The 14241-nt window shown below is 28.0% G+C and overlaps 1 protein-coding gene across 6 annotated transcripts in view; it reads left to right on the top strand.

Annotated features, from left to right (window-relative positions):
* The first annotated feature begins 8492 nt into the window (after positions 1 to 8492).
* The window catches only part of LOC145267139 (zwei Ig domain protein zig-8-like), an 845722-nt gene continuing 839973 nt past the window's right edge, over positions 8493 to 14241 (top strand). For all 6 annotated transcript variants that reach the window (XM_080123191.1, XM_080123196.1, XM_080123205.1 and 3 more), the window contains exon 1: positions 8493 to 8630. In XM_080123191.1, coding sequence (XP_079979317.1) covers positions 8523 to 8630 — 108 coding nt within the window. In that variant the 5' untranslated portion in view covers positions 8493 to 8522. The remainder of the gene's footprint in view (positions 8631 to 14241) is intronic.

Below are 14241 nucleotides of genomic sequence, written 5' to 3'. Positions count from 1 at the left end.
ATTAAATATGAGCTAAACAGAAGCATGGAGGGCATTGCTAACGCTGCTGCTGGGAAGGTGAGCTCTACCTATTGTGGTTTTAAAGTGACTTACCCCTGAAATATCCAGGGCATTTACAAAGTCACTATTCGCCCATATATAGAGGTTTGTTGTTACATTTGGGCTAGTGAATCTGCTACTAGTCTCTACTGGAAAGGGTTCAAAAAAGAGTCGCCAACCCAAGACACCCCGAACTCTCATAAAAGATTCAACTTCTGTCTCATAGACGAAATGTTGCCTCCGTCTGTTTTTTTTTACAAGTACTTAAATGGTAAATGCTCCGACGAAATACAAATCCTTGTACCCTTTCGACGTAAATACCCTAGACAACCCCGACAAGAAGCAAAGTCCCACCCCTATACAGTAGAGATTCCCATATATCAAAAAGTCTTCTATTCTAACAGATTCTTCCCCAAAACTACAAGACTTTGGAATTCCCTTCCGGGTTCATACTTCACTAACTGTGCTAACAGGCAAAAGTTTAAATGTAATATAAACAGATATATTGCTGCTCAACTCCCAACATAGCATCCTTGCAACTTATGTCTTTGATAGTAGCCACCTACATTAAAGTGTCACTGTGTCTTGTTTGGGGTGAGAATGCATTAAAAATAAAGGAAACAGAAATATATATTTTGAACGCGCGCCTGTCTTTTAAAAGAAGCCAACTGTTGATATTATACGCCGGGTATTTTGCTTGTAAAGAAGTAAAGCTTCTTAAATTCACTTAAGATGATTTTTGCCAAAAGAGAAACTTTCTTCTTAGATCAGATTTTTTTTGTCGATATTATCAGAGATATTCCGAAGCACAACGTATCCTAGATTGAACAGCCCTACGTACGTGAATATGTAGGTGGAATTTAAAAAGTCGCCCTCGCCGTTTCAGAGTACATACGGAACGAAATCACGCACAAAGTGTATTTATATATAACCTAGCACCCGTTGACTGGGTTCAAAAACAACCTACAGAAAATGGACTCTGATTTATGAAAGTATGATAGGATATGAAAACGAAGGGTTGTAAAGAGATTGCTTCAAATTTAGGGGTATCAAAACCAAAGCAAAATATGATGAAAGTAAAAATAAAATAGATTTACCCCATAATTTATTATACCATACCTGTTCACACTGAAAAACTTATCACAATATTCTGTGGATCTATATTAAAAAACCTTGTTAAAATTTGTGACATATTTCCATTATATGGAAGTCAGGCGCGAATGAACACCCCATAATTTTATTATACCATATTTCTTAAAACTGAAACATAATCATGAAAGTATACTTACGCAGATAGATATGAAAAATCTTTATTAAAGTTTGTGCCTATTTCCATTCTATGGAGGCCCAGCGCGAACGCAGACACCACAATTTTATCATACCATCCCTATTTAAGTTAAAACATACTTATCAAAGTATTCTTATGTACATCTATATCAAAAACACTTGTAAACGTTTTTTTTTTATTTTTATTTTTTTTATTTCCAACCACAGTTCTGCCAGATCAAGCATACCCATTCCTGTGTCTCGATACATCGTCTATCATTATATGTAATCAGTTTTTTTTTTAAATAGTCAACCATATAGGAGCTTATTCGTGACCAGACACACACACACATTCAGCTTTATATATATATATATATATATATATATATATATATATATATGCACATATCTATATATATAATCACTAGCAGCTCGTCTGGCATTGCTCGGTCGTAAAATACGCTTAAATATATTTTGATTAATGCAGATTTCGTATTTATTATTATATTATATTGGACCCATTATATAGTAGTGATTTTTAAAGTTAAAAGAAATAATGATTCGTGCGCCACCACAGAGAATCGAAACTGAAACCTTTAGCTTACAATTTACTTTTTCCTTTTCCGTTGATGCCGATATATGAAAACACGTTTGCTGCAAGTCTAAAAATTACGTTACGCATGCATATTCGTAATGCTGTCGCTTGACCGTCACCTGTCAAATTTTGATTTTTAAGCTTTACACTTTTGCACCGATTTCCTCCGGCTTAAACGCAGATATAAAGTTTCGCATGTTTCGGATAGCCTATATATTAAGTTCCATGTCTGTAGACAAAAAATTGACAAAGGAGTTTTGTAGGTGAAATTTTTTAAACAGATGTACATACGCATACATAAATGTATATGGAAATAATTTTGTGGTTATTATAAACGTTTTACGCAAGTATAAATCATGTAGAATATATGCATTAATATAATAACACATAGTTAACTAAAGATGAGCATCCCATAAGAAAACCGATAAACAATAATAGGGAATTAATTAAAATAAATGTTTAAAGAATATTCAAATTAGCTAGATCTTTTGCAATTAAATGCAATTCCACGATCGATATATAATAAAGTTTGTTTTTTTTAAAAAAAGGAGACAAATAAAAAAAAACAAAAAAGAAAAAAGGTTCTTTTAACTTTTTTTTTTTTTTTGCATCACTTTTTGGTCTCGGTTAGTGTAGGAGAAATCCATTATGGATGATACATTTTTTTTGCAATTTTTGTTACTAACCAGATTGTCCCTTATTTGGAGAGTTTGTTTCCCTCTATATTATAAACTGAACTTGTGTCGAACTCTGCCCCCGTGAGGGGGCAAGTAAACAAAAAAAAAACACGGAAAAGGTTTTTTAAGATGAATATCAACACACAAAACACCCAAATTATAGGAGTATAGATATTTAATGTACATATGTACGTGTGTCACTGTTTCTAGAATATAACTTATTCGACTGGGTTAATCTATTTATTAAAAAAGGGGATAGAAGGAGAAAAAAAGAACAAACGACGAACACTAAATTAGTGTATAGACATTCCAATTTAATGTTCGTAGTATGTTATCACCTTCTACCTTCTTTTTTAAATAAATAGAATCGTCCGATCACCAAAGACGCAATAAAAAAAAATAAATAATAATAAATAAATTATGATCTCGCTTTTGAGCCGTATGTGATACTAAAATATACTTTCATGGTCTACTGGCTTGGATCATAGGGTAGTATCTATTCAATCTATACGGAACACAAATGGAAATACAACAAATAACGAGACAGACTGCCATGAATGCAAGACTCGAGCTCATCCTGTGCGTTAAATATTTATTCGCGAGAATAACCGAAAAAAGAGGGTGGGGTTAATGTGCTCCTATCTAACATTAAATTAAACTTAACTAACTTTTTTATCACAATACCATAATCACTCAATGATTAACCTTAAAACCCTGAATAGCAATGAATACACGATGTGAGGTGTGGGGAATAACATTTTTATGTACATAAATCGAATGATACATTTACAAGTAAATAATTGTTTCTTAGTATAAGACCCCTCCCACATGGGAATGTGACAGATAAGCATTCTTGCCAATGGAAAAAAAAAGTGGAGGTCCCTATGATATCTAACTTTATTCAAACTTCTCAGGAGTGGACCTACATTCTTGACACACATAAAAACAATTCTGTCACCTAATTAGGTTCGGGGAAATGGGGATTATAAAACAAAAGTTGGGAGAAAAAAAAATGCCCGCTAACGCCAAGAGACATATTTTTTTTGTTAACATAAGTGGAAAAGTTTGTTATTATCCGTAAGGCGGTCACACCACAATAGTTAATATCATTTATTATCATAATAGAAATATGTTTTATTCACCTAAAGTTATATAGAATTATTATAAATACAAAAGAAACAGGATTTTTCACAGAGGTAAAAAATGTAACGACAATATTCTCTGAAGACAAAACTGTATCTTCATTTTACATGTGCTGCGTTTTATTTATTATTATTTTTTAGATTGTAGGGATGGGGCAGTCTACCGGGTGCCATACACTAACTCATGTTTTCAGTCACTCACATAGAGAGATCTTTCCTAACATTATAACCGTTTCTTTTAGGTGTAATTGTTTGTATTTCTTTTGTACTCTGGTTCACCGTGTATATTCGACAGGTGTTTTTTATTCTGTTTCTTTGTGCGTGTCAAGATAGGTAGGAAATGACTAGAGACAAACAGCACTAATATCTATGTACATTAATTGCTCGAACAGAATTAAGGCATGAAGGGAAAGTGACAAAAAACGGAGAAGAGAAACAATAGAAAGAAAGGATGGACGATAGAAAAAGAGGTAGAATGGAGAAAGCAAGAGTGATTTAGAAAATAAGTAAAGCGGGGTTCAAAAAGAAATTTTTCTACAGTTCGTAGGTTTTAACTTTTTTATTAGCTGTTCATGCACCCGGATAACGCCGCTTAGCAATGCTAATCTATATATCTATAAAAGTGAATGTGTCTGTGTGCGTGCACATTTCCCTACGTAATAACTTGATATACAGGGTACTGAGATTTTGGGAAAATCTTTGATCGATTTTCGGGCAGAAAGTTGACTGTTAAGGGGTCGAAGTTCAACGATTTGACCTTTGAGAACTCTAGAAAACTTCTCCGACAATGTTGGGTATAAACATTTGAAATTTTAGATATAGGTTACTTCGATATGGATCTAACTTAATAACTTGGTTTGGGCCCAAAACAATAAGTTTTAAGGGGTCATAATAGGCGTCAAAGTTTTTAAAAATAGACCGTTTTTTTTTGTTTTTTTTTAGCTCAGAATACACCTCCAAACACCCTGGCAACGCGGGGCACCCATGCTAGTATTTTATAAAGCTAATTATAGTTGGATTTATATTACATGTGTGTGTGTATCACTCAAACGAACTTCTTTATATTAAACTATATAAAAAAAACCGTCGCACGAAACCGTGGACTTTAATATGTTTTGTGCAACCTGGACACATTCTAATGCTTAATAACATTTCTTAGTCTTTTCTTCTATTATATACTTGCGCAGGTGCACGTTATTTTACAGTTATTACTTCACGAAGAGCAACCGTCGTAAACTGAGACAATTTTTGTTCATAGTTCATGCAATTCTGTACATATTAATTGCGACACTTTAAAAAATAAAAAGGGCATGTGTTATTTATTGCTGGACATAGAAGACATGTTTGGTTGTCAGTATTTAACCAATACATTGGTAAGTATTTCGGATAAGTGCGGTTGCTATGTCGCATTAATTGACTTGGTCTCAACATATAAACGATAAACGCACCAACGATAAACGCACAAAAACAATAAAATTATTTTAAAAACTGCACAAACCCTCGTCTATCCAAGACCACTATCAATAATTTCCCACACGCTTTATCTGTGCCTAAACCTAAACGAACAAAGCCTATTTCTTAGAACTGCAGCCTGTTTGCCTTTCTTCCGTTTCTGATCTTTCCAGCTGACTACAATTTGATTGTCTTCAAGTCCAACGTAAACAAGTTCTTGGTGAACCGTCCCCTAAGTAATCCAATTTACAAAATTTTCACTACTTATAGTTACTACGCTATAATCCCATTAACTAATGTATACCCATTAATCCTTATCCTCGAGTGGCACATTGGCCTTGATAAGTGGTGACTCCTTTGTAAAAAAAAAAAAAATGTCTGGCAAATTAATATTATATAAACGAAATCGTATTTAGAAAATCCTATAATCAGGAAAGTTATTTATTTATTACTTTTCTATAAGTATGCTTGTTTATATATTAGCATATTTTTGTGACTACATTAGAGTTTGTTCTGTATTCAGTTCAGTAAATATGTAAGAGACGGGCATTATTCGTTTTTTAACATAATTTGTAACGTATTTCATTCTTTTCAAGCAGCAGGATTCAACGTGCACACACAAAGTACACAAAACATTCATCAACTTATATTACATTTAATAAACCTCTTTAACGTATATTACATTTAATAAACCTCTTTAACGTATATTACATTTAATAAACCTCTTTAACGTATATTACATTTAATAAACCTCTTTAACGTATATTACATTTAATAAACCTCTTTAACGTATATTACATTTAATAAACCTCTTTAACGTATATTACATTTAATAAACCTCTTTAACGTATATTACATTTAATAAACCTCTTTAACTTATATTAAATTTAATAAACCTCTCTAAATTATATTAAATTTAATAAACCTCTTTAACATATATTACATTTAATAAACCTCTTTTACGTATATTACATTTAATAAACCACTTTACCGTATATTACATTTAATAAACCCCCTTAACGTATATTACATTTAATAAACCCCCTTAACGTATATTACATTTAATAAACCACCTTAACGTATATTACATTTAATAAACCACCTTAACGTATATTACATTTAATAAACCACCTTAACGTATATTACATTTAACAAAACACCTTAACGTATATTGCATTTAATAAACCACCTTAACGTATATTACATTTAATAAACCACCTTAACGTATATTACATTTAATAAACCACCTTAACGTATATTACATTTAATAAACCACCTTAACGTATATTACATTTAATAAACCACCTTAACGTATATTACATTAATAAACCACTTTAACGTATATTACATTTAATAAACCACTTTAATGTATATTACATTTAATAAACCACCTTAACGTATATTACATTTAATAAACCACCTTAACGTATATTACATTTAATAAACCACCTTAACGTATATTACATTTAATAAACCACTTTAACGTATATTACATTTAACAAAACACCTTAACGTATATTGCATTTAATAAACCACCTTAACGTATATTACATTTAATAAACCACCTATATTTTGAGTTACATTATAGATAGATAGCATCTTAACATTAGAATTAAATAATGAAACTAGGCAACAATTAAATATCTAACTAATAAAGTTTTACCTGCCACACTCGACAATAGCATTGCCTGATAACAAAATTGTTTTAAAAATATCTAATTTCCCGGTGTATAAAGCATTAAGATTTTACGCATATTACAATGAATTGTTCTAAAATCGAATAAACCGCCATAAATAAACTCTGTAATCTCCTTGACTGCACAGTTTTAAAAATCTTCTATTTTAATGTAATCTTAACGCGTGGAATTGCTAAAAGCTAAACTATATAGAATATTTAAATTGCTCTTAGTTTTATTTCTGTAAATACTATTTAGCTAACAATTATTTCACAGTAATAAAATAAAGAAAATCAGTTAAAATGTATTAAATTATTTTTTAAATATTGAGATTGCAATTATTTTTAACTGACAGCAAAAAGCTATACATTTCTAATGTTTTCGGTTGGTATGTAACGTTTGTCGTTATTCTACTGCAACTTTGTCATTGCATTTTAACACTCGGACCCAACACGATGTGTCTTTGACAGTCGCAAGAAAATAAATAAACGGAAAGAAATTCAAACGTGCTTTTTCAGATTTAATGGAGGACACATTTTTATTTTACATTCACAACTAATGCGTTACATCTTACTTTAAAAATGTCTGAGTTTATTTCCTCTCCGATGTAGTTTACAAACCTCTGCCGTCTCGAAACGGACTTAAAAGTCTCTTGCCGCCACCATGGGGTAACACGCCCATCTCGCACCTATACGCGCTTTTTTTCTGTTCTGGTTATACATATTATGCGACTACTTCTGGCATATACGCGCCTGCGGCTCTGTTACAGGTACAATACATATATTAAAACATTAAAAAAATATGATAGTTTTATTTTTTTTCAAAACTATTTAAAGTAACAAGAAAAACATTATTTTCCGCTTTAAAGTAATTTAATTGACACATTTATACATATATAAGTCTAATTCAAATACTATTTATTGTAAAATCACAATAATTTTGGAATAAGTTAGGATGTCTTAATATTATTAAACCCGCGTGCCATTTGTTATTTTAAAGACAAATAATTTTATTAATATTAAGTGAAACATAAGGATAAAAAAAAGCAACAGTGGACTCGGGGTTCAGAACATAACAAAAATATTTTCTGTAGAAAAGAGAAAAACGTACTATGATTTAACATTGCATGTGTAAGTTTTTTTTTTATTGTAAGTTAATTAAAACAGTGAAAGCTAAATAGTAATATAATTTCCCTAATATTTTATTTTCTACGCCATAGGTTCGTGCAGACATTTCTAATCTGATTCGTCGGTTTGATAGTAAGATTCCCGAGTTTGTACAACATCTAGCCGAAGATTTAAAGTTGCATCCGCCGAAACATTCTGCGAATGAAACTTAAGAACAGTAGACAGATTAACGAAAATATCGTCCAATACTTTTTATGAAAAGTAATATATTTGACAAAGAATGGATTATATATTGTGTTTTCTCAAGTCATTGCGATCGTCCTTCCAAGCTACATGTCGACACAAATACCAATTATTTTTCCTACTCTAACAGATATGTTTTATATATTTCGTTTTTTCCCGTCATCGAATACGTTTTTCTAAGGCTTACATTTAAACGAATTCTAATTCTGAATTTACACAAATACTAAAAGAATTTTCTACGCCAACAAACAATGTTTTCTGTATTTTCTTTCTTTTCAGTCATCGGGCTCGTTCTTCCAGGCCTCATGTCGACGCAAATACCAAGGTTTCTTCCTACTCCAACCAATGTTACCTTTAGACGAGGACAGTTAGCCACACTCAGGTGTTCTGTAGATAAACTTGGAACGAAATACGTGAGTACAACATATTTTATACGACATATATTTACTGTATAAATTATACTTATCTTATATAAACCATACTAATGCTGCGATGCATAAGAGAAAATTGACGTATATTAAGAAAAAAAAACAATGTTGTATGTTTCTTCTCCGACTTGTTGAATATAAGATAAGTAAGTATAGATAACCCTTATCCCCGAGTGGCTTCCGGGCCTTGATAAGTGGTGACTACATTGTAAAAAAAGAGAGAAATTTGGACTGCACAAGTGTGAATTCTCGTAACCCACTGCAACAAAAGAAATAAGGCTGGTTTAATAACCTCTTCAGGAATGTTGTCTATGCAACTCTCAATAGCGTCATACTCAGTTGTGTATTGTTTATTTATCATTAACTAGCATTTCAACCCGGCGTTGCCCGGGTGTGTTGAGCAAAAAAAAAACGGTCAATTTTTTCTTTAATATTGACCCCTATTTTCACCCCTTAACATTTATTGTTTTGGGCTCAAACCAAGTTATTAAGTTAGATCCATATCAAAGGAACCTATATCTAAAATTTCAAGTGTTGAAACCCAAAATTGTTGGAGGACTTGGTAGAGTTCTCAAAGGTCAAATCGTTGAACTTTGACCCCTTAACAGCCAAATTTCTGGCCAAATCGGATCACAAAGATTTTCCCAAATCTTAGTACCCTGTGTATCGAATTTCGAGTCTGTAGATTTTAAAGTGACAGTTATTACGTAGGGAAATGTACACACACACAAACACACACACACACTCAGACACGTTCACTTTATTGATATATATATATATATATTTATATATATATATATATATATATATATTATCACTTAAAAAAAGACCAAAACTTACAAATTTGACTAAGAAAATATAGATATTAGTTTACATTTTGCCCCCAGAAATAACTGAGGAATATATACTTTGCTTATATAGTTGGATATCTATAACACATGTCACATAAAAGTTGAGATTTACGTCTGTAATTAAATACATCAAATATAGCTTATTATGCCCAGTTATGGTGACCTGCAGATAATACACACTATTTCAGTATTAGCATAGAGTAAATGTTACAGATGAACTAAGTTTGGAAAGGGTTCTTAGCATGACATCTACTTTATCGCTTTTATCACAATTAATATGAATTTTGCGTGACAAGATAGAAATGTATACGCATACAAACTTATAGGTTGAAGACAGTGGCGCCCTGACTCAAAATACACCAAACGTTAATGTAGTTGCTCTGTTCTATTAAGCTTAAAACAAGCACGACAGCATTACAAAACCTTACACTATGAATTAGTAATTTAAAATAAAAGAAAGCTAAGCATAAGAAGTTCTTTGCTAAGTTACTGGACGCGGTATGAATAGTTCGGAGAGGGTTGATATGCTGTGAAACAACATAAAACTTAGCTAAGAAAAGCATATATATATATATATATATATATATATATATATACATACATGTATATATATAGATATAATTATAAATATCTTTAATTATATATATACATGTATATATATAACTATATACATGTATATATAGATATAACCATAAATATATGTATATATAGCTATATACGTATCTATATAGCTATATACGTATACATATAGCTATATACGTATCTATATAGCTATATACATATATATAACTATTTATATATACGTATATACAACTATATATATATACGTATATATAACTATATATATATACGTATATATAACTATATATATACGTATATATAACTATATATATGTATATATAACTATATATAACTATATAAATATGTATATATAACTATATATATGTATATATAACTATATATATGTATATATAACTATGTATATGTATATATAACTATATATATATATGTATATATAACTATATATATGTATATATAACTATATATAAGTATATATAACTATATATAACTATATATATGTATATATAACTATATATATGTATATATAACTATATATATGTATATATAACTATATATATATGTATATATAACTATAGATATGTATATATAACTATATATATATGTATATATAACTATATATATATGTATATATAACTATATATATATGTATATATAACTATATATATATATATGTATATATAACTATATATATATGTATATATAACTATATATATATATGTATATATAACTATATATATGTATATATAACTATATATATATATATGTATATATAACTATATATATGTATATATGACTATATATATATGTATATATAACTATATATATATGTATATATAACTATATATATATGTATATATAACTATATATATGTATATATAACTATATATATGTATATATAACTATATATATGTATATATAACTATATATATGTATATATAACTATATATATGTATATATAACTATATATATGTATATATAACTATATATATATAACTATATGTATGTATATATAACTATATATATATAACTATATATATGTATATATAACTATATATATGTGTATATATAACTATATATATGTATATATAACTATATATATATGTATATATAACTATATATATAAAACTATATATATGTATATATAACTATATATATATGTATATATAACTATATATATATGCATATATTACTCTATATATATATGTATATATAACTATATATATAACTATATATATATGTATATATAACTTTATATGTATATATAACTATATATATATGTATATATTACAATATATGTATATATAACTATATATATATGTATATATAACTATATATATATGTATATATAACTATATATATATATGTATATATAACTATATATATATATGTATATATAACTATATATATATGTATATATAACTATATATATATGTATATATAACTATATATATGTATATATAACTATATATATGTATATATAACTATATATATATGTATATGTAACTATATATATATATATATGTATATGCAACTATATATATATATGTATATGTAACTATATATATATATATATGTATATGTGACTATATATATAACTATATATATGTATATATAACTATATATATGTATATATAACTATATATATGTTTGTATATATAACCATATATATGTATATATAACCATATATATGTATATATAACCATATATATGTATATATAACCATATATATGTATATATAACCATATATATTTATATATAACCATATATATTTATATATAACCATATATATTTATATATAACTATATATTTATAACTATATATGTATATATAACTCTATATATGTATATATAAGTCTATATATGTATATATAACTCTATGTATGTATATATATAACTCTATATATGTATATATAACTCTATATATGTATATATAACTATATATGTATATATAACTATATATGTGTATATATAACTATATATGTGTATATATAACTGTATATATGTATATATAACTATATATATGTATATTTGACTATATATATGTATATATAATTATATATATATGTATATAATTATATATATATGTATATATAATTATATATATGTATATATATCTACATACACGCAGAATACATACACACACACATATATATATATATATATATATATATATATATATATATATATATATATATATATATATATATATATATATAACTATACCTGTCCGACGACGAATATTAATCATTCTATTGAATTTATAACGTTGTAGGCCTTTTTCAAATATTACAACGCTAGCATCCATACTTTGTTTGGATCAAATAAGATGATTTTAATTCTAGAAACGTTTTAAGCTTTAAGAGAGTTAACTTTACTGAATTTTTTTTTATTGCATGATGTCTAAAACCACTATTTTAAAATCAGTACAAATCCTACATATCTTTATTCTAAAAGAGTTTTTTTTATTATATTATGCTGCCGACTTTTGAAACTACTTAGAAAAAATTGAAATCTATTGATTTTATTATTAGTTAATTTTAATATGCTTTGTTAAAAGTTCACATTTAACTTTTGTTCTTAGGTGGTTCTTTTTGTTTATTCCCGTTTTGTTTAATTAAATTAAACTAAATATAGCCTACATATCTACCACTTAGGCTAATACGTGTTTAAAGATACACAGTGATCGTTTATATATGTTGGGAGTAAATTCTGTAGAAATAAATAACCGTATAATCATATCTAACATTATAAAGATAGAAATTTGAGTTTAGTATGTTTGTATTTCATTATACTTAAATAAATAATTAACTATAATATAAATTATTGTAATAGCAGATGGCGCCATGTGTGCATAGTAAGGTTTTTAGACTTCAAGCTTTTTAGTGAATAAATCGATGAGAATGGACATTTTTGGTACTAGTGCACTTATTGATCCGTGCTGAAATAATAACGATATTATTTAGAAAGCCAGTCTTAACGTGAGGAGGGTAGGGTGTTTTGTGCCTATTCTGTACTTTAACCTGACAATTTAATAAAAACAGATATGATATAACTTTAATTAAACTTGAAAATACTATTTTAAATAATAGCGCGGATCAATGAGTGCACTTGCCCCGGAATTTTTTGTAGGAATTTTCAATTATGATTATTAACACATACATTTGCAGATTTTTAATTAGTTTTAAATTAATAATTAAAATAGTTGCAAGTTGTTGTTGTTGTTACTTAATGGCAATATTTATTTACAAAACTGTTGCTTATGTATATAAAAAATAACACTTGTATTAGAAATCAATATTATGAAAAGATTATTTATAGAAATATTTTTATTACGTATAAATTTTATGTAGACAACGCCATTTTGTGCAAAATGGTACACAAATAAATCTGGAATACAAGACAACATTAAAATGTGGTCATAATATGGCAGTGTTGTTGAATAAAACAAATGACTGGAACGTAGGCAAAGTATTCAGCAAGATATACGTGATCAACTCGCAAATCAATGTTAGTCGTACATGTTCTATATATGATCTTCATTTAAATCTTTGTCTGGGCTCATAATCTCGGAGCACTGCCAGATAAGCACATAATCAGATTTAATAGTTGAGGAAGAGAGCTCATGCTAGCAAACAAGTTCCTGCCGTCGTATGATCTTGCATTTATAGGAGACATTAAAAAAACGTGTTTTACCTACTTCTAAATCAATATGTACCTAGTGTTTGGTAAGAGACGGAATAAAACTTCAGAAATTACAAAAAAAAAACAGCCTTTAAAAATGTTCGATAAGCCGATACGATGCAGTCACAAACAAAAAATACAAACATAAATATTTTAAATAATTGAATTCAATTAGAGAGTTTTAAAAAATACGTGCAGTCATTGTCATGGTTTGAAATGTAGATATACTATATTGGTGATTCCAAATTAAAATAAAGTAATAAACGAAGACTTAGATTGCCATCATTCTCTTTTCTTATATAGCGTTTTCCTATTGTTTTTCTTTCTTGATTCTTCTTTTTTTCAACACTAGCAGGAGCCCAACCTTGCCGGTCGCGAAATACGTGAAATGCTCATATAAGTTTAGCAAATTATATGAATTTTTAATATAGTTTAATTCATGAAGATTTCATTTGTATTATTACAGAGACAATTCTGTCACGA

The sequence above is a fragment of the Euprymna scolopes genome, chromosome 4, assembly GCF_053919585.1.
Source record: "Euprymna scolopes isolate OS-2025 chromosome 4, ASM5391958v1, whole genome shotgun sequence".
In the NCBI taxonomy this organism is placed as follows: domain Eukaryota; kingdom Metazoa; phylum Mollusca; class Cephalopoda; order Sepiida; family Sepiolidae; genus Euprymna; species Euprymna scolopes.
This window is presented reverse-complemented; position numbering and strand designations above follow the sequence as displayed.